A 22,844-nucleotide genomic window follows, 5' to 3' on the forward strand; every position below is an offset into this window, starting at 1 on the left:
CCCAAGGCTTGATATAAAATAAAATTTTATTTATATCCCTGCTACTTTAAAAGTGTGTGCCCACTATTATTTTCTGGCACTCATTGGACATGAGCTTTACTAGAACTTCAGAGGTTGCCAGGGGAATCCTTACATCTTCACTATGTGTTACAGGTTTGCCTTAAAGGAATATTCCTATCTGGCCATTCACATTCACATGAATTTAATTAAAGGGGTTATCCGGGTTTAAAAATTTTCTTATGGCCGGGCTGGGGAGGGCTATTTAAACACAATAAACATGTACTTACCTCCTCCGGTGCTGCCGATGTCCCCCGCCGTGGCCCGTCTTCTCCGTGCGCCGGTTTCAGTACAAGGGCGCACAGGGAGCTTCCGGCCGGCCGGAAGCTCCCATGCGCACCATCTCCCAGCGCTTACAACGCTGAGTGATAGGGACGGATGGGAGGAGCCATCCACATCGCGGACCGGAAGCTCCCTGTGCGCGGCTTCCGTGCCCCTGTAAACAAACAGGGGCACGGATCGAAGCGACCGCGGCGCGGGACATCGGCGGCGCCGGAGGAGGTAAGTACATGTTTATTATGTTTAACTAGCCCTCCCCAGCCCGGCCCTAAAAAATTTTTACCCCTTTAATTTGCCATATGTAAACATTTCATTACAATTAGATGTCATAAAAAATTTTCCTGTGTGAAGATAATTTCTCATAAGTGTACCTATGTTGTCCCTTAGAAACAAGATAGTTTCCTCGGATACGACCACCTCACATTTTGGCAGAAATGGCCAGACATGCGCTATTGAGTCCTGCCTGACCACCTGGATTCACCGTTCATTACCACAGGACGGCTGCAGTTTCTAAGGGACCATTTCACCACATTTATGAGAAATTATATTCCTACAGGTATATTTTTTTTAATAATGTTGAATTGAAGAAATGTTTATATATGGTAGATTAATGAAACTGAATGTGAATGCCCGGACGAGAATACCCCTTTAATTTTGTGGGTTATTTTCTATTATAGCTATATCAAAATTATTTGAGGTCTTGTTTTTGTGGGATGAGCTGGTCTTCTTTCTGGCACAAATAGAATGGGCGTAAATTATACAAATTTTTTTATATAGCAGTCTTCGATTTGAAGGATAAATATTGCATTACAATTATGCACAATGCTGCTGTTACTTGTAGGTTAGTTGGCAGGCAGTGAGCACCTGGTAAATATCAATGATGACACATAGTAATGACTAATGTTCATGTGAACCTATATTGCTCTGGTTATATGTTACAGGTTCCACATCTGCATTTAGTTTTATGGAAAACCTTAACCAAACAGTGACGGTGACAGAATTCATCTTTCTTTCATTTACAAAATCCACCAGATTATCGGTTTTACTCTTCATAATTTTCCTGCTTGGCTATTTGCTCATAATTTGTATGAATATTGTAATGATTTTGGTGATAAAATTTGACACCCGAGTCCACACACCAATGTACTTTTTCATTTTCAATTTATGTTGTCTGGATATATGTTGTACCACCTCAGTAATCCCTCAGACTCTGAGCAACTTGATGAGAAGTAAACCCAGTATCTTATTTCTTAACTGCGCCACCCAGACATTTTCGAGTGTTGGCTTCTCAACAGCGGAAATATTCGTTGTGACCGTCATGGCATACGACCGCTACATGGCTATCTGTAACCCTTTACGTTATGAGACAGTAATGAGCTGGACTAGGTGCTCCATGCTTGTGATTGTGGCATGGATGCTAGCTTTTATGATAGCACTTACAATAGTGTGTTGTGTGTACACTCTACCATTTTGCAGGAGACCTGAAATTGAGCATTTCTTTTGTGATATAGGACAGGTATTGTTCTTAACGTGTACTAATGTTCCTGCCCACATGGCAGCTGAGTTCATCTCGTACTTCCTAGGGTTAGGATTAATTACCATCCCATTTCTGATTATCTTTACATCCTATCTGTATATAATCTCAGCTATAATGAAGATCCGTACCACTGAGGGTCGAAAAAAGGCCTTCTCCACCTGCTCATCTCACATCACGGTGGTTGTAGTTGAATATTGTTTTCTGGGATTTGTGTGCTTCCAAACTAAGAAAGATTATTCATTGGATAAGAACAGGGTGTCTGTAATAACCTTAATGTATCTCTCTCCTATATTAAATCCAATCATCTATAGTATTCGAAACAAGGCAGTAAAAGAAGGATTTGTTAAGTTAACAACTAGCAATGTCTTTGTATGATTTATTTAAATACCTGCTTTCTACTTCTCATATAATGGGGCACATTTACTTACCTGGCCAACGGAGTTCACCCAAAGTGCATTGTCTGACGATCATGCACTGTGCCGCGATTTACAAATGAACGTGTGCGCGATTTCCTGCATGTGTCGCTTCATTGCTCAGGTCCGCCAGAGCATTGGTTGCGACACAATTTAAATATTAAATCCCACGCTCATTCCGATTTATCCGAAGGCCCGCCTGCCCCATTTCTGTCACATGAAAGCCGGTGCCGATGCGCCAAAATTTGATACAATCCCTGTGCGACACAATCCCCTTCTAAATAGCGGTCACAGTGGCGCAAATCCCGAAAATTTTAAAAATACGCCGAAAGTGTGTTCCGCAGACCCTTAGTAAATGAGCCCCAATATGTATAACCTACGGAATATTAAATAAACTTTATTGTCTTTTTTTTATAATGCTATATGTAGGTTTTTCAGCAGTGTTGCTTTCATATTATGAATATTAGAATTTAAAAAAAACCTCTATTTACTTTGATTTGTATACGACCCCAAAAGGGGACACATTTTCAGAAAAATATTAGAAAAAGTTATACTCACCTCTTTAGGTGGAATTTCTAACTTCTAAATTCACCCATGACTATTAGATTGATTGGTCAACTGAAGTGGGCAGTCCTCACCCCAGTCATAAGCAGCCTATGGGTCTATACTTGTTGGCACCTGTGAGCAAGTTAAAAAAAAACTACCACCACGGATCTACCTGTGCATCTAATGTTTTTAATCCACTCTATCTTTTATAATCTTTTATGGGGGAATATGCAAATTTTCGGGGGGTGGAGTAGCTGGAGCTGAGGCTACATGGCGCAGCTTCTACACGTCCCAGTAGCCTCTTTGGTCCTCCTACCCAGATATCTTCAGTGCACAGCTCTGAGGAGCTGCACACACTCATCCACGAAGCCAGAGTTCTGTGCATGCGCAGAACTCCGGCTTTGCGGACGAGTGTGCGCAACTCCTCATAGCTGCACGCTGAAGATTTCTGGGTAGGTGCATCAAAGAGGTTACTGGGGCGTAGAGTAGCCATGCCATGTAGCCTCAGCTATGGCTACTCCACGCCCTAGTAGCCTCTTTAGAAAATTTGCATATTACCCCAATAACAGATTATAAAAGATAGAGTGGAGTAAAGGATTAGTCCTAAAAAGGGCTATCCTTACAAACGTTAAATGCACCTAACACTGGATCTACCTTAATAGATCCATGGTAGGTTTCCTTTAAAAGCTTGAAGTGGGAATATTTATGGGGTCATTTATCTTTGCACGTATCTTTTTTTTTTGTGGGGGAACGGGGGTTTGGCTTATTTGCCTTATCTTAGAAGATGTTAAATCTGGTACCAGAGACTGTTGGAGTTTTGCATTTTTAAAGGTACACAGTCGCACATTTAGAGCAAAGTCCAAAGATAAATCAGGTGCAACACTGAAAAACTAGCTTTGGGTAAAACGAAGATATCTGACTGTAATTATCATCATAAAAGAAGTAGTTACTAGGATTTATTTTATCCAGTGTGTATTAAATTCAGTGTCAGGCTTAAGCAGCAGAGCACCTGAGGATCTGGTGGGCCTAGACTCCAACCTTATACTGGACCTAGAGGTACAGCAGAAGACAACTCATTTGTAAACTTCTAATATATATCTTAGGGGATCATGAAATGTGGGCCCTCAGGATCATTTTTATCTGTTGCCTCCAAAGAACCCCAGTCCGACATTGATTTAAACCCTTACATTATGCTTTATTGTGCTGCTGTCCTGCTCAGTTCACTAACCTCCACCCAAGTAGGTCCTACTCCAGCTGGCTCACTTGAAGCTGAAGCCATATGAGTGAGTAGCAAACATACTAACTAGTTCATACATAAGGTACTATGTAAATCACAAATAATTTGTTCCCTTGTGCATCATTAAAACTTGACTTCTCAAAACGCCTATGTCCATTCACTTGAAGTTATTGGACCATTGATACTAATAACTACAAATTGGAAACACAAAACTTACATAATTCTTCTGATCCTGTCGTCTAACCATATTCATTTAATATGGTTTTAACTTTATTATTACATATTTTGAATTTGCATCAAAGACATTTATACTTTTTACCTGTCTGAAAAATTTCCAGACAAAATAAAAAATAAAATTTAGTATTATAAAGCCAGTATCACCCAGAGTAACACTTGGTTTATCACGAGAAGTGCTGTCTTCTTAGGGAAGGAGAGAAATAATGTGATCTTTGATTGACTGTATACAGGATGAAGGACATAGCTAAGTCTTTATGTGGTTTTAGTAACTAATAATATGGGTTAAGACATGAGAGTGTCTGGATTCGAGAGGCTTACTCTGACCCAATATATACCAAGTTTGGATGGCAGAGCTACTCTGCTCCATATAAAACTTCATGAGATGTAGTCAAGCTCACCACACCGAAGATGGTAGAAACAAATTAAATTCCCCCAAAAAATTCCCATTCTAGTGTACTTGGAATCCAAACAGTATGTGTTTGCATCCTTCCATCTAACTTCTCAGAGGATATCCAAATGGAGTGAATAGAGTTGGAGATTTTTACAGGGTGGAGATTAATTCTGAACATTTCTTTTGGTTCTTCCATCTTCAATGTGGTGAGTTTAACTACAACTGATGTAGCTTTTGAATGGAGTAGAGCAGTGGTCTTGTTTTTTGCTGACAGATTGTTACACTGGGTCCAGACTGGGTCCATACACTGTTCCTTCTGGAATAGATATTCTGGTTTTGCTCAATCCCACATCATGATATTAGACTTCTTGTAGGTCATACTTGGTGTTAAGGGGGCTGCTTTACAAGGTAGCAAAAGGAGGCATTGTTTTCCATTTACCACCTTGGAAAATATATTTGCATAGATCCCATTATACACCCCATGGAGATAAATGACACAGTTGACTAAGTTTGGAAGGAAACTGAATGTCCAACCCTGGTATAACAGGTTCTTTAGTCTGGTGCAGGGACTGTCCAGGTCCAATGCACAAGTCCTCCAGCAATATTAGGATAGATTTACTAGTAAAAATAATCCAGAATACTGGTAAATGGTTAATTTGTTTAGAAAAAATAGAATACATTTCTGGCACCACATTATTATGTGTTTCTGACAAGGGAAGGAGATGAGTAGAAGAATACAGGAGCTGGACTGCCGCTAGCTCTATAGAACCAGCAGTAACATGATCACCAAGTCTGGAATGGTTAAGCAGAACTGATTGGTCTGGTGTGATCAGACCCAGTACAGCTCTGCCCCAGACATTTTCTCTACAGTGGTTCGTAACTGGCAATTTTATAGATACCCCAGTTACAGTGAAAAACTTTATGACCACATGGGGGATGTATAAAGTAAAAAGAAAAACACTACAATACATAAGTACAGTACTAGAACTGAGCTTTGTACAGAAACACAGCACCAGGACCAATTTCCAGTCCCTATATATTATCCCAAATGATTTTGCATATGTACAGAACCCTACAAGTACCCCCATAATGAATTAATACATGCAGTTCCCCCTTTTTATTCAGTCTGTGCACCCTGCAATAAATATACTGTTCCCCCTCTATTATGCCATCCTATATATGCCATCCTATATATACATATAGGAAAGTCCAGAGTAGCACAACAAAGAAACGAGTGCAAAACCTGTAGATGGGGTCCCAAATATATGTTCAGTGAAGAGCCAGCAATCTTGTGTGAAAGAAGGTGAGTCTTTATTCCATCAAAGCTGTATATACATATATATATATATATATACTTTGTCCCTCTGTATTAGCTATATATATATATGAGATATATATTCCGTGTCCCCCTCTATTAGATATATACTGTGCCCATGTTCCGGGTCGTAGGTGCACCCGTGTACCTCCCCACACCCTTGGAGCCCCATGGCATATGTTTACCTTCCCTCATTCCAGAGGCAGTCCCCACATTCCGGCACACGCGTCCCCCCACCTAGGGCGTGTGTCGGCATTCTGAGATTTAAAGGGGCAGCGTGCCGATGGTTGGCGCTGGCCGGCCACCTTCTCTGTTAAATTCCCGGCCCCTTCCTGTATCCCCTGCCTCATCTTTGTGCTCTATGCTTCTGAGAAAGCATTTCTACTCTGCCTTGGTGATTCCAGTTATGAACTCCTGCTACGTTCCTGACTTTGATACTTTGCCGCCTGCCCTGACCTTCCGCTATGTCCCCAACTTTGATCCTGTGCTGCCTGTCCACGACCACGTTTCTGCTCTACGATTCTGTACTTCGCAATGGCCGCCACCGCAAGTAAAGTCACGCCTGTGGAGCCACCTGGTGGTATCCCACCACAGCAAATCTAACATGCTTTGCGGCGGGCTCTGGTGAAAACCGGGTGCCACCTAGACTCCGCTCCCAAGTGTTGGTTTACGTCATTGCTCGCAGTGGTCCATTTTTTTTTGTGCACCCTCAACACAATTCTTTCAAACTTAGCATGTTAAATCTGGTGCACGGTCTGAATTAGCACTGGAACGCCTCCTAATTTGTGTTGTATGATGACTATTGGAGGCATGCCACAAAAGGGTCACATGAAATACAAATGTGGCGCAGGCACTTCTTAAATACCCGTGTAAGCAGTTTCCACTAAAATGAATGTGCAAGTCTGACAGAAAACTGGCGCACTGACCTTAGTAAATGTGTTAAAAACAAATACATTCAGAAAATAATAAATTTAGAGAAAAACAATTAATTTAAAAACCCAGCTGCCTGAATAGGGGGTCAGAGAAACGGAGCACAACTCAGAGATTCATTGAATCCTAATGGGCTCAATGTACGTAAAGTCAAGATCCATATGATCTCACAATGGGCTAGCCATTGTGCAATAGAGCCCCCCTTGATGTTTTCCTTATGTGGTCAATACCAATTTTAGTACCTTTGGGTTACAATCATGTGATTCTTTAAAGTGTCTAGAAATTGGAAGTCCATCCGTGCAAAATTCTGGTCTTTTACTGCCCCTATGTTTCCTACATGCTCCCTTACTGTTATTTTCAATTCTTTGGTAGTAAGACCAATATAGATCTTATTGCAAGGGCATGTAGTGTAGTATACCACTATGTGAAATCCGGAATTTGCCGCATTCAGCACACTACACAGGTAAACTGCACATAGTGCAGTTTGCACTATTTTTAGTAAAGATGCCTCTATGTCCAATCTGCTCAGCTCTTCCTGTGCTACACTCACCGGCCACTTTATTAGGTACACCATGCTAGTAACGGGTTGGACCCCCTTTTGCCTTCAGAACTGCCTCAATTCTTCGTGGCATAGATTCAACAAGGTGCTGGAAGCATTCCTCAGAGATTTTGGTCCATATTGACATGATGGCATCACACAGTTGCCGCAGATTTGTCGGCTGCACATCCATGATGCGAGTCGCCCGTTCCACCACATCCCAAAGATGCTCTATTGGATTGAGATCTAGTGACTGTGGAGGCCATTTGAGTACAGTGACCTCATTGTCATGTTCAAGAAACCAGTCTGAGATGATTCCAGCTTTATGACATGGCGCATTATCCTGCTGAAAGTAGCCATCAGATGTTGGGTACATTGTGGTCATAAAGGGATGGACATGGTCAGCAACAATACTCAGGTAGGCTGTGGCACTGCAACGATGCTCAATTGGTACCAAGGGGCCCAAAGAGTGCCAAGAAAATATTCCCCACACCATGACACCACCACCACTAGCCTGAACCGTTGATACAAGGCAGGATGGATCCATGCTTTCATGTTGTTGTTGACACCAAATTCTGACCCTACCATCCGAATGTCGCAGCAGAAAGCGAGACTCATCAGACCAGGCAACGTTTTTCCAATCTTCTACTATCCAATTTCGATGAGCTTGTGCAAATTGTAGCCTCAGTTTCCTGTTCTTAGCTGAAAGGACGACGTACTGTGCGTTCAGAGATGCTATTCTGTCTACCTTGGTTGTAACGGGTGGCAATTTGAGTCACTGTGGCCTTTCTATCAGCTCAAACCAGTCTGCCCATTTTCCTCTGACCTCTGGCATCAACAAGGCATTTCCGCCCACAGTACTGCCGCTCACTGGATGTTTTTTCTTGTTCGGACCATTCTCTGTAAACCCTAGAGATGGTTGCGTCAAAATCCCAGTAGATCAGCAGTTTCTGAAATACTCAGACCAGCCCTTCTGGCACCAACAACCATGCCACGTTCAAAGGCACTCAAATCACCTTTCTTCCCCATACTGATGCTCGGTTTGAACTGCAGGAGATTGTCTTGACCATGTCTACATGCCTAAATGCTCTGAGTTTCCGCCATGTGATTGGCTGATTAGAAATTAAGTGTTAACGAGCAGTTGGACAGGTGTACCTAATAAAGTGGCCGGTGAGTGTATAACATGCTGCATACAGATAGGACACTATTTATAATCTGCTCTACTCCTCCTGCTCTATAACATGCTCCCTGCAGATTTCTGTGCATTTTTTATGTTGACAGTTTCCCATTTAAGTATCCCCTTAAACATTTTGATGAGTGCATATTTTACCAGAAGCACAACAATAGTACAAAATACCCAATACATCCTTAATAACTCTGATATATAGTACAATGTGTTATCAGTTGGGGAAATACATAATCTATTTAGCAAGTGCAGGGAGCGGGACCACTGTTTTGCTTGTGAGGGACAGTCAGCAGGCCAGATGCAGGAACCCCTCTCAGGTGAGGTTGCAGCTGAGGGGTTAACGCGGGCACCGTAGTGGCCCACGCAGAGGCTTTAAGATGGCGGGTCCCTCAAGTGGTGGTCTGCTTCTTAAAGTGATTTGCTAGCTCTAGGGTCACAGTGGCTAGCGGGTTAATCCCACCAATCTCTATAGTCTGCTGGCTGATGTGGGGTTTGCTGTAGCGTCAGAAGGGGGTGTGGATTGGGGTAATCCCCGGGGCAAACACCCGGCTTATAATCTCCTGGTTTATTGGTGGTGAATCGGGGCGCCCTTAATGTTAAAATAAGAACCATGAGGCAGGTGGGATGATCCAACAGGCCAGCTTACGGCTCAGTTTACTTCAATGCTTACAAATGTCCATATAATGGAAGCAGATTAAAACTTGTCCCAATACAGTTCTGTATCTTTAAGATCCAAGCCCTGTGAGACACTGAAGGGGTTAACTGTGGATGGGCGGTATGTTTCCCCTAGGTTTTGCTTCTATGCAAGGCCTTAGTGCTGAGGTGGGTTTGTCCAGCACCTTGGACACAGGTGATGGGAACAGCCTAATTAGCCTGGATAAAATGACTCAGCAGAGTTGAGTGGGTGGTCTCTCTGTGGAAGGAGGCTGAGAGGACACAGCTCTGACCGGTGGGTCTGGAGCAGCCACATGATCTTTTGTTTAGTGTGAGCTAGTGGACTATTGTGTATAGTTAGCACCCTGACGGGTAGGTTTTCTTTTGTTTATTCAAATACCTGTATGTAAAGGCTGGTTTTATTTTGCTGCAATAAACGCAGGCGAGACCTGTTTGGACCGTACCCTGGTGTCCCTGTCTTGAACTGCATCCTAGCACCCCGCTCCCACGGTCTCTACTGGGCCAAATCCCCACATATGGTGCTTCGGATTGCGGGCAGTTCAAAAAGACATACACCCGAAAGGCTCGCTACATCCTGCAACATTGCATGGCCTGGGTGAAAGCAGCAGGCAAATTGCAGGATACAGCCAAGATGGAGGACTTTATTAAAGCCATGCTCCAGCAGCAGGAGGAGAGATCCCGCCAGCAGCAGGAGGAGGCCAGAGCTAATCGGCAGCAGCAGCAGGAAGAGTCCCTGGCTAATCGGCAGCTGCAGCAAGCCATGCTCCAGCAGCAGGAGGAGAGGTCCCGCCAGCAGCAAGCCATGTTTCAGCTGCAGGAGGAGAGGTCCCGCCAGCAGCAGGAAGAATCCCGAGCCATGTTCCAGCTGATGATGGAGAAGTTTTCTGGCATGATGGCAGCAACGCAAGCGACGACTACTGAGGGGTTCCGTACTGGTCTGCAAGGGTACCCGGTTGTCCAGCATTCCGCACGGGCTGCAGTACAAAAGGCTTTACAAAAAATGGCGACGACCGACGACGTGGAGGCGTATCTCACTGTGTTCGAACGAGTAGCTGAGCGAGAGGAGTTACCGGCTGAGCAGTGGGCAGATGTCCTGGCACCGTTCCTGACCGGCGAGTCGCAGAAGGCTTACTACGACCTGAGTGAAACGGAGGCCCGTGAGTACCCCCAGCTAAAGGCGGAGATTCTGGCTCGTCTTGGGGTCACCGTTCAGGTTCGCTCCAGCCGGGTCCACCAGTGGGCTTACTCAGAAAAATTACCCCCACGCTCCCAAATGCATGACCTGATCCATCTTGTCCGGAAGTGGCTGCAACCAGAGGACTGCACCCCCGCACAGATGGTAGAGAGAGTGGTCCTCGACAAATTCACCCGTTCTCTGCCCTCTCGGCTCCAGCGGTGGGTTGGACAGGCCGGTCCCACAAAAGCTGAGGATCTTGTGTCCCTTGTAGAGAGGTATCGGGCTACGGAGGACCTTCTACTTACCTCTCCGACACGAAGCAGTGCCAGTGACAGGGTCACCAAACCAGCTGGTAAGACTGCTACTGCGGAAAAGGGGAGACATGTCAGGTTGGGAGGGGGTTCATTGGGGGGCGTGGATACCCAGAAACCCAGTGAGGCTCGTGACAGAGGTTATGGCCGTATCCAGTGCTGGCGGTGCCATGAAATGGGCCATATTGCTGCCAACTGTCCACTGTCAGTGGAGCCAATGGACTGCAACCAGACCCGGCGAGTGTCACTGTTTGCCCGGCCAGTTCTGTCAGCAGAGTCAGTCACGGATGCAGAACCCCAAGTATGCATGGTCACAATCGGTGGTCACACAGTGGAAGCCTTGCTAGACTCAGGGAGTCTGGTCACCCTGGTGCGGGGAACTTTGGTTGATCCTGGACTGTACAGCGGGCGGAAAGTGGGAGTGTTGTGTATACATGGGGACACTCGCGAATATCCCACTGCTGTCATCAACCTACATACCCCTTGTGGTTCTGTTACCCATGAAGTGGGGGTGGTGGGGACCCTTTTTCATGAGGCTATTATCGGCAGAGACTTACCGGTGTTTTGGGACCTCTGGAGACGAAGACCCACCTCAAGTGCTGTTGCAGATAATGGACAACAGGTATGTCCGGCCTTGGCCCCTGAACCCTTTGAGGCCGATGTACCCACACCAGCAGTAGGGGTGACCCCATGTGATGAATTCTCTCCCCTAGAGGTCCTAGCTGGTGAGGTCGAGGGCCACGAGGAGGTGGCCGACATGCTGGACCTTGAGATTTCCCGTGACAATTTTGGGGCTGCACAGCTACAGGACCCTACCTTGGTTAAAGCACGGGAGAATGTCAAGGTGATAAATGGGGTACTCCAAATACCAGGGGCTGATAAAATATACCCCCGAATGGCGATTATTGGGGAACTGTTGTACAGGGTCGACCAGATACGGGGTGAGGAGGTTGAGCAACTTGTAGTACCCCAATCTCACCGTAGGCTGGTGCTAGAGTTGGCACACAAACATGTGCTGGGAGGGCACTTAGGGGCTGAGAAGACCCGAGAGAGGATCCTGCAGCGATTTTTCTGGCCCGGGGTATGGGAGGAGGTAAACCGGTATTGTAGCTCCTGCCCTGAGTGTCAACTTACTGCCCCGGTGTCCCACTTCCGGAGTCCTTTGGTCCCGCTACCAATCATAGAGGTGCCATTTGAACGGATTGCCATGGATCTGGTTGGCCCCATAGTCAAATCCTCCAGGGGGCACCAATACATCCTAGTTATCCTGGACTACGCTACGCGGTACCCCGAGGCGGTTCCACTAAGGAACACCTCCTCCAAAAATATTGCTAGGGAGCTGTTCCAGGTGTTCTCATGCACAGGCCTCCCCAAGGAAATCTTGACTGACCAGGGTACCCCATTCATGTCTAGGGTAATGAAGGAGATGTGCAAGTTACTACAGGTAAAACAGCTCCGCACCTCTGTGTATCATCCTCAGACAGATGGCCTGGTCGAGAGGTTTAATAAGACCTTGAAGGGGATGCTTAAGAGGGTGGTCAGCAAAGATGGGAAGGACTGGGATTGTTTGTTGCCCTATTTGATGTTTGCCATACGTGAAGTTCCCCAGTCCTCCACGGGTTTCTCACCCTTTGAGCTGTTATATGGCCGTTCTCCACGTGGGCTTTTGGATGTAGCCAAGGAGACCTGGGAGCAGGAGAGGACCCCCCACCGTAGTGTGATAGAACACGTCTCCCTTATGCAGGACCGCATAGCGGCGGTAATGCCCCTGGTAAAGGAGCACATGACAAGGGCACAAGAGGCCCAGTCTAGGGTCTACAATAGGTCAGCCAGACTCAGGACCTTTAACCCAGGCGACAGAGTGCTAGTTCTAGTGCCCACCGTGGAGAGCAAGTTCTTGGCCAAATGGCAAGGGCCATATGAGGTCATGGAGAGAGTGGGGAAGGTAACCTACAGGGTATCTCAGCCGGGGAGGAGGAAACCCGAACAGATATACCACGTGAACCTCCTAAAGCCATGGAGGGAAAGAGAGTCCCTGATGGCCATGGGAGTAGAGAAGGCGTCTGTCTCCAAGAAGGGGACACCGGAGGTAGGTGTACCCGTTGCCAAGGTGCCTGAAGTACGGATCTCGGAGTCCCTCTCCAGGGCCCAGATTCAGGAAGCGAAGGAGTTTGTGCTCCGAAATATGGATGTGTTCTCTAAGTTACCGGGACGTACTTCAGTCATCAAGCATGACATCATAACCGAACCCCACATCCGGGGACACCAAAAACCTTACCGGGTCCCTGAAGCGCGCCGGCTTGCCATATCCGAAGAAGTCAGGCAGATGTTAGACCTGGGGGTTATCGAGGAGTCTAAAAGTGACTGGTCGAGTCCTATTGTGTTGATTCCCAAACCGGATGGTTCCCTACGGTTCTGCAATGATTTTAGGAAGTTGAACGAGGTGTCCAAATTTGATTCCTATCCCATGCCCAGGGTTGACGAGTTGATAGAACGACTTGGACAGGCTAGGTTCTTCTCCACCCTTGACCTGACGAAAGGGTATTGGCAGGTACCCCTGACTGACAGGGCTAAAGAGAAGACCGCTTTTGTTACCCCTGATGGGCTTTTTCAGTACGTGGTACTTCCCTTTGGGCTACATGGGGCTCCCGCCACATTCCAGAGGTTAATGGATCTCGTGCTAAAACCTCACCGGAGTTATGCCTCGGCCTACTTAGATGATATTATAGTCTATAGTAACGACTGGGAGAGTCATCTAGCCAAAGTACAAGCAGTGGTAGACTCCCTGAGGGCAGCAGGGCTGACAGCGAACCCCCAAAAGTGTGCACTGGGTCTGGAAGAGGCCCGTTACCTGGGGTACCGTATTGGGCGAGGGGTCATCAAACCCCAAGTAAACAAAGTAGAGGCGATCCAGCAGTGGCCACGACCTTTGAGCAAGAAGCAAGTGAGGGCTTTTTTGGGCATAGTGGGCTATTATCGCCGATTTATCCCCGATTTTGCGACAATAGCGGCACCTCTGACTGACCTGACTAAGGGTAGCAGGGCGGTGATGGTAAAGTGGAGTGAAGAGGCTGAGGGGGCGTTTCAGCGACTTAAGACGGTTTTGTGTGAGGGACCGATACTGATCACCCCTAACTTCACCAAGACCTTTATTGTGCAGACTGACGCTTCTGACGTGGGCTTGGGGGCTGTCCTGTCCCAAGTAGTGGAGGGTGAGGAACATCCTGTAACATTCCTGAGCCGCAAGCTCACACCTCCTGAAAAGAACTATAGTATAGTTGAGAGGGAGTGCTTGGCGATCAAGTGGGCCCTGGAATCCCTGAGATATTACTTGGTAGGGCGGCAGTTTACACTGGTGACCGATCACTCTCCCCTAACCTGGATGAGTCAGGCCAAGGAGAGGAACGCCAGGGTCACAAGGTGGTTCCTAATGCTCCAGAATTTTAAATTCACGGTGGAACATCGAGCAGGAAAATTGCATGGGAATGCCGATGCCCTATCCCGTACCCACTGTCTGATGGCCAAAAGTGTTCGTCCCCACAGGGTCAAACAGAGGGGGAGGGTATGTGAGACACTGAAGGGGTTAACTGTGGATGGGCGGTATGTTTCCCCTAGGTTTTGCTTCTATGCAAGGCCTTAGTGCTGAGGTGGGTTTGTCCAGCACCTTGGACACAGGTGATGGGAACAGCCTAATTAGCCTGGATAAAATGACTCAGCAGAGTTGAGTGGGTGGTCTCTCTGTGGAAGGAGGCTGAGAGGACACAGCTCTGACCAGTGGGTCTGGAGCAGCCACATGATCTTTTGTTTAGTGTGAGCTAGTGGACTATTGTGTATAGTTAGCACCCTGACGGGTAGGTTTTCTTTTGTTTATTCAAATACCTGTATGTAAAGGCTGGTTTTATTTTGCTGCAATAAACGCAGGCGAGACCTGTTTGGACCGTACCCTGGTGTCCCTGTCTTGAACTGCATCCTAGCACCCCGCTCCCACGGTCTCTACTGGGCCAAATCCCCACAGCCCCAAAACTGTCACTTTGCTGCACTTCCTTTATTCCTGTGGCAGTGCTCTCTATCTTCTCTGGACCCTTATGTCTGGGCCTAAGCTCTTCTGGCTTCTCTATGGTCTCCTTGTTGTAGGCCGTGGCCACTATACTGGGACATTCATCCAGCTGCTCCTGGAGACAGTATGACTTGGGGGTCCTTAGTCTCTCATCTTGGTTATGGGGTGGTCTTTCTCCCTCTCTGTGAGCTGCAGGCACTCTCCTCACTGTCTGAGCACACACTCACTAACTGAGGACACACTCACTGAGCACATGTCTGGGGGGGGGGGGGGTCCCTTCCTCATATACTCTGCTCTGACACTCATAATATTAGGTAACTCCTACATATACAGGTTGTACCTCCCAACCTAGCAGGGCTTAAACCTTAAAATGGTACAACCAATTTACATATCATACATGGATAGTGACATAGGAACAGTGTTATCACATTATAAACAGTGCACTTCACTACAAAACATCACATTAACCCTTTCATTGATGTGGAGGCGCCCAAAGGTGTACTTTGGGACACTACACAAGCATTATAATCTACCCCAAACTTCACCAGTTCTATGAAATGTACATTTCTGTGAAATGGTATCCACTCTTTTGAAATGGTTTTTATTTAACATTCTGTTCTCCTTAAAGAAACCGCTTCCCCATCGCATGTCACATATTTATAAACCTTCTGCCTGGAAAGTTGCCACAATAGCTTCCCCACTAAGAAATAACTTGTATAGTTAGAGCTGAACACTTCACTTTGTTCCGATAAAAAGGATCAATAAATCCATTAGACAATGTCGGGCTGAGGAACTGCACTAAACCCATCTATTTATTTTATTAGAATTACTTCCGATTTATTAACAAATAAGAAAACTGTTATAAAACTTCTATATGTTACACATTTGGATTACTGGCCTGGTGTAAAACAGAGAAAATTGTAAAGTTTTACCTCTCTTAAATAACCACCCTGGATTTGTATTTGGAAAATAAAAACTGATCAAAAAGTTGCATGTACCGAAGTGAAATGTACCACTATGAAAGTGTGTATGGTCCAGTAGGTAAATTATCACTGCTCTTCACCTGGCCAATACCATACCTACAGTGAAGCATGGTGGTGGCACCATTATGTGGGGCAGTGACATAACTTGAAGCTGATGGGCCTCAGTGCAAAGTCTGTTCCAGGCCCCCGACTATAATGGATGGTTTATAGTACTGGCTTTCCTATATTGGAAAATGAAGCACCCTCTGCACCCCATCAAGTTACACCCCTGATATGGGGGCTGGATATAGTTGTGGAAAAGCACAGAGAAAGAAATTTATAGAGATATAAACTGAGCCTCATGGTGGACTAAAGGTTCAGTTTCCAACAAGACAATTTGTATTGACTCCAACAAGACAATGGGGCAGGGTTCTCCGTTGCTGATTCGGGTCTTCCTGCAATTCACTAGGGTAGTGCGCCCGATGTCCACCAGGTGTCGCTGCTGTGCTGAAGTCTGCCGAGGTATGTCGGGAAATATAGTTGTATAGCACCACAAGCATGTTAAACCAGGGACGCTTACTCATAGATCCAGGCACAGTGACTGTAATAATCTTCTTATATATGTTTGCCATGGCCTCCTTCCTATAAAATAACTTTATAATTATGATGATATGAGCCTAAAAGTCTACTAAGGTGGTTCCCGAGAACCCCTCCATGCTGCAGATTCAAAGGTAGTTAGACTGTCTCTGCTCCCTCAGCACTTTCCCCACTTCCTTTGCCTGATGCAAACTCACTGCAGCAGAGGACGTTCCAGCACACAGTGGAGGGGGAAATGCTCCTTGCACACTGTAACAGCCTTTGCTGCATGGAGGGGCTCTGGGAACCGTCCCAGTAGCCTTTCAGGCTCAGTAGCATCATTTTGACAGTTCATTATAGGAATTAACTAATTAGCCCCTGTGAGACCAAAGATGTACAAATAAGAAGAGACACTCCCATCTAATGATATTCAGGTATGTATTTCTATGGAACCATAAGACAGGTAGCTAGTTCAGAAGGTAAAATTGCAGTAGGACTGGAAGGAAAGAGAAAAATTTGTACTGAATGTATAGCGAGAACAACAGTGTTATACAAGGCTCAGTTTAGATTTGAGTCTGGGCTTTCCGTTTCTCTCCCCGTTTTAGGAGACCATAACGGGAACTGAAAAAAGGTGAACAGATAGTCTTCCATTGTCCTTTCGTTACCCATAGACATTAATGTACAGAAAAAAACACTTTAATTTATGATTCCATTATTTATAGAGGAATAAATGGAGCAGGTCGCTGCACTATTTCTTCAGTTAACGTTAGTGGTCCCTAAAGCCTGCTTTATGGTATATTCACGGTGGTCCTCCACTGCCAGTCACTGCAGTGCAGCATATGTAGAAGTGAAAAACAGTAGAAAACAGGCTTCAACTGACCCACATTGAGCAAGGTTGTTACCCAGTGGGTCCCAGCTCCCTGTCCCTGAATTATAAAGGGCCCTAGCCCAAGGCAAGAGTCAAAAAGCAGACTTCTGTCAGAGCCCCATAACAGAAACAGCCAGAGGCAAGGGCTAGACAAAGATTACTGAGAAATATGGATGTGTATTTGTGTGTAGTTATCCAGAAGATCTCCGGAATAGAAGTTACTGGTAAAACTTCACACCTTGAAGATGGTTCAGGTTAAAAAATAAGTGCAGCATATGCCCTGTGTACAGGTACACCTTCTCTTGTTATTCTTTCTCGTTATTAGTGGTTATTGGTAAATCGTGTCACCATATCCATCCATGCTCATTGTCAGCAGAATACATACTTCCCCTATTACAAGTTCGCCACTATACGCATGCAATCCCGTGCCATCATTCTGTCTTTCAGGGGAAGTGGTTATGTATGGGTAGGTATGACATTGAACGCCACAAGTCCATGGCATGCATGTTATATAGGTCATGTATTGACAGCCTACTCTAGACAGCTTCAAATGCAGGTAACAATTTTTTTCTTCTTTACTCTTACTTAAGCAATTTATTATTGGAAATATAGAGTAATATTTTAATAAACTATATGACTACTTTTGCCTATTAACTATCAATAGCTATTAAAAAAAGTCAAGGTGTTTGGTGCCTTTTAGTTCAGCTTTAATGCTGCGCCTTGCAGGTTCCTGCCAGTTTTGCCAGGTGATTTCTCCTTTTATCACAAAATGTATCTGTAAATCTGTTTCTTTTTTCTGAATTTAGATATTTTCTTTTATTTACTGTTCTTTATTATGGAGGCGGCCATCTTGTCAGAGCTTTAGTTGCAGAATATAGTGATATACTTTACAGCAGCCTCATGGTCTTAGGAAGTAGTTGTCTAATACCGACTCATTGAGGTCTATGGAAAGTTTTCTAGACATGCTCTTTGCAGATCGGAGGTGTAGATAATCTATTACAACATCCATTGTCAGCATAGGATAAAATGTTGGTGATGTCATTGTACACAATGACAAATATAATGACAAATATATGTACCTTTTTCGGTACATTTACAGGACGGTAACTTTACTTTGAGGAGGTAGATCTACACTATTTCTTTTTATATGTGTGATGATGGTGTTATTTTCTATTGTAATCCTCTTCTGTCTTGTCTGTGAAAAGTGACAGCTGCATAGAAAACCCCACAGAATTTCCAAGTGTTAGTCTATTCTTTTGCCTAGTGGGCAGAAAAAAATTGCAGGATATAGTCCTTTGTATTCATTAGGGATCATAACACGGAATTAAAGATCAACATAAATTCTATTCCTACTTCAATTAGTATGTGTATTAAAGGTTTCTTGGAGCAGCAATGCCAGTTTTCTGTTATAAAGTTTTCATAAGTCTCCCAAAAGGTGAATTAAATGTACTAATTTAAGAAACCTGGGAGAGACTATGGGAGTGACTTATCAGAAGTGTTTCACAGCAGACCAGAATTAGACTAGTCGATGAGTTTAGGTTTGGGCTAGAGCACACAAATCCGTATTGTTCAACATGAACCTGAACATTATGGGTTTGGGTTCACTCATAATTAATAGGAAGTTTTTTGGCAAAAGTTTGGAGAATTCAGTTGCAAGCAGCTGTATATATCTGCCTCTTATGTTTCATTAGAGATGTGTGTGGCCCATTATGGCTAATTGCTATTGGCAAGTGCTTGTGTTTACTGAGTGTGTCTGTATCTGTATATACATTATGCATGTGCACACTTCCCTGTCTGTGTGTGTTCCTTGAAGGCAGACAAAAAAGAGGAAATACTGTATATAAATATACAGAAAAAAGAATACAGATTATAGAAAGTGGACCTTGTGAGTATCACCAAGAAAATCCAAATATTAGTATGTTTGAAACATTTTAAGACCATATATAGTAACGGGGCATAATTTGAGGGGGTGCAATGGGTGCGGTCACCAGGTTGGGGACCTGGTACAGACATTGCACTGGGGCCCATCAGTTTCAAGCTACGCCACTACATAGTAATTTATGTTGGCTTCACCATTGCTAATAAATTTTGTCTTCACAGCGATATGAACGGAAGCCTAAACAACTGCGTATTCGTAAATGTGACCTCTATAATGAATACCGTACAATTGTCCATCTACATTCCTACAATTATCATAGGATTCATCCTGAACATATCTGCCCTGTGGATATTTTGTTTCTCCATTAAAAAACACACAGAAGCCTCCATATATCTTCTGAATTTGGCATTGTTGGATTTTTGTCTTGTTCTGTCTTTACCAATCCGACTTTACTTCTCACACTCTAATATCATTGTAAGTCAGCGAATGTGCGGCTTCTTACAGTCCCTCTACTTTACCAATATGTATGGAAGCATTTACACCATCATGTTCATCAGTTTAGACAGATACATCGCCATTAAACACCCTTTTCTATCCAAGCTGCTACGCTCAACTTCAAAAACTTTCTGCATATGTATTTTTATCTGGGTTTTTGTATGGACAGTGGCTCTCTGCACTTTCAACTTTCAAGATGACTTAAGACATAGCAGCTGTTTTCATAATATGTCAGAGAGCGTCTGGAGTACCCAAATAATTGTACCTCTACAGATTTTCGGATTTCTGATCCCTATGACCGTCATGATGTACTGCTCTATCCAGATCATCAGGACTCTGCTGGTGCCGGTATCATCATCATCGTTATCAGTACAAAGTAAAAAATCGAAGGCTAATGTCATACGCATCATCATCTCGAATTTGGTTGTTTTTTTGGTTTCGTTCTCTCTCAGTCATATTGCCATCTTTCTGCAATTCTTGGTCAGAAAACATGTAATTTCTAACTGTTTGGTGAAGAAACACATCAGTCTCTTTGTGCAAGTGGCTCTTTGTATTGCTAACATTAACTGCTGTCTCGATGCAATTACCTACTTTTTCATGGGCAAAGAATTTAGAAGAAAATTATTTAAGACTTCAAACATAACACAAGCTCAAAATACAACAGAAAACATGTATAGAGTTAAGCTCACCTCCGTAGTAGGTAATCGTCTACATGAGGATAGCATGGATGTCTGGGTTGGGGAGCTAGCAGTAATAAAGTGAGGGAAATGAAAAATCCAAATTGTAAGATTAAAAATCCATGATATTAAAGAAAAAATAAAAAAATAAGATCTCACTAATAAATGAATCTGACACGTTTCAAACCTGTAGGTTCTTAGTCGTAGCCTAGAAGTATATCAATGAGCGACCTATTTAAGCAGTAGTATGCCATATGCAGAGAAAGCAAACGCCCCTGAAAATAGGTCAGCAAAAGTTACAAGGCAGGAGAGCAATGAACAAGAATACATATAAAATATATGACTAGTGTGTACAAAATAATGTATATATAACAAATTAATCTAGTGCAAATACATCAGATAATTTTTTGGTTGAGGCCATTAGGAGTTCCTGTTTGTAAGAGCAATATCCACATTGCCTTATGTGACCGTAATAGTTTGGTCCAGTCTCCACCCCGGGGGGGTTGTGTAACCCTCTCCATAGTTGTAATCTTTAAGTGGTATATACAGCTATTATGGCAACTATTATAGAGACTATCTTAGCTCTTCATGATTCGTCTGTGCTGTGAGATGCTGTGTGCTGACAATGTGGTTGGATTGTCAGGGCCCAGGTTTATATACACTTTTATTTAGTTTCTGAACATTGTACTAGTATCTGACACATAGAAAAAGAGAAATGAGACAGATCAAAGATGAGAGAGGATGAGATCCATGAGATGGATATAAAACCCAATGGCACTCTCAGCTATAGCACACATTGGGGGTCATTTACTAAGGGCCCGATTCGCGTTTTCCCGACGTGTTACCTGAATATTTCCTATTTGCGCCGATTGTACCTGAATTTCCCCGGGATTTTGGCGCATGCGATCGGATTGTGGCGCATCGGCGCCGGCATGCGTGCGATGAAAATCGGGGGGAGTGGCCGAACGACAACCCGACGTATTCGGAAAAACCGCCGCATTTAAGAACGGAAAATGTGTCGCTCGGGATGCGCTTACCTGCACTCAGCCGGCCTCGGTGAATTCCGGCGCGTTCAGATGCTTTTCAGCGCAGCAGCGCCACCTGGTGGACGGCGGAGGAACTACCTTATTAAATCCCGGCCGGACCCGAATCCAGCGCAGAGAACGCGCCGCTGGATCGCGAATGGACCGGGTAAGTAAATCTGCCCCATTATCTGCTCTGCTATACCTCCATCCGCTGCTATAAAGATCTTAACTACAGTTTGTAGAGTAAATCTCTGCACACTGCTGCTTGCCGGCAGGAAGTGTCTGTGTCTGAGCTGGCCTTGTAATGTAGGGGTGCGGGCGGAGAGGAGCTGGAGGCAGAGAGACACTGCATTATGCAGAAAGGAGAAGCTAATTATAAGAAGAATCTACCCTGCCTGACCATAGTCAGTAGATTTATGGTCGAATCCCGGGGCAGCCAAAATTGTGTACACCAGGACTGATAGAGACTGGTTAGTGAAATGCTATATTTTTTTATAACAGTGAATTAGAGAATGTCTTATTTTGTTATCCTGGGTATATTTAGGAAACTTGTCTTAGCGGGAATACCCCTTTAATGAACATATCTAAAATTGCTGTTTGAAAAATGGTGTATGTTAAAGATAAATTAAAAATCTAATTTAAGGGAACTGTAACTACCTCACATGGTCATAGGTAAATATGTAGCTCACCAAGATTACATAGAATGGATGAAAGGTAGTAAACATTTATCTCCTCTCTAGTGGAAAAGGATAAACATAATTAGAGACCCTTTTAAGTATAACCAATGTCCACTCTCATTGTAAGCAATGTATACAGTGTTTTCTTTGATATTTGTAAGAATATGGTTACATATATCAGTGGCATCAGTTTTTTATCCTGCCTCAACTTAAATTATGCTTATAAAAAAAGAGATAAAAAACTTTTTAGACTCTAACGGAGCTCCAGATATTTCAGCTACTTCTCCTTCTAAAATGTTCCACGAGTTTGCTTTTGATGGTGTCATTTTCTATTCAATCGCATAAGAAGAAACTCCAACAATTATAGACCACTATTCAGAACATCCTTTGTGCGTTTTTTCTTCCTTCACTTCCACCATTCAACACAGTAGACTTCTAGAAGAAATGTACCCACAAAATATGCACCCCGGAAGTAGCTAGGTAAACCCATTTACTATTTATATGCACATTTTAAGCATTGTTCTTGTGAGTATAATTTTTATGAGTAAATGTCAATTTTAAGAACATACTACATTTCTTCTAATTTGACTTACAAAACACCGATGCAAAAGACAGATACAAATCAGTCTATATAAAGAAAATGTATTCATGGGAGGACAGTTTACCTTAAAAGTGTGTAAAATTGACATGGATTGTACTTTTTAATCTTAAGTGATAATAAAAGTGAAGTTTTATCCCAACAATTGTACTTTGAACTCCAAACTTTTCTGCTTGAGTGTGGTGAATTGCAAGTAGCCTC

General features: G+C 44.1%; 2 protein-coding genes across 2 annotated transcripts in view; one reads left to right on the forward strand and one right to left on the reverse strand.

The window, feature by feature from the left end:
- The window catches only part of LOC140120651 (G-protein coupled receptor 35-like), a 35,269-nt gene extending 14,728 nt beyond the window's left edge, over positions 1-20,541 (reverse strand). Inside the window, exon 1 of the mRNA XM_072139611.1 lies at positions 20,356-20,541. The gene's annotated coding sequence lies outside the window, so the exon portion shown is untranslated. The remainder of the gene's footprint in view (positions 1-20,355) is intronic.
- LOC140120650 (G-protein coupled receptor 55-like) lies at positions 19,408-21,132 on the forward strand. The gene has a single exon (XM_072139609.1). It carries the CDS (start codon positions 19,445-19,447, stop codon positions 20,426-20,428), a length of 984 nt encoding a protein of 327 aa, XP_071995710.1. The 5' UTR covers positions 19,408-19,444; the 3' UTR covers positions 20,429-21,132.
- Positions 21,133-22,844: the final 1,712 nt, after the last annotated feature.

The sequence above is a fragment of the Engystomops pustulosus genome, chromosome 3 (genome assembly GCF_040894005.1).
Source record: "Engystomops pustulosus chromosome 3, aEngPut4.maternal, whole genome shotgun sequence".
In the NCBI taxonomy this organism is placed as follows: Eukaryota; Metazoa; Chordata; class Amphibia; order Anura; family Leptodactylidae; genus Engystomops; species Engystomops pustulosus.

Bases quoted from the DNA above. Each gene is read 5' to 3' on its own strand.
- LOC140120650 (XM_072139609.1), top strand. From the start codon at position 19,445: ATGAATACCGTACAATTGTCCATCTACATTCCTACAATTATCATAGGA.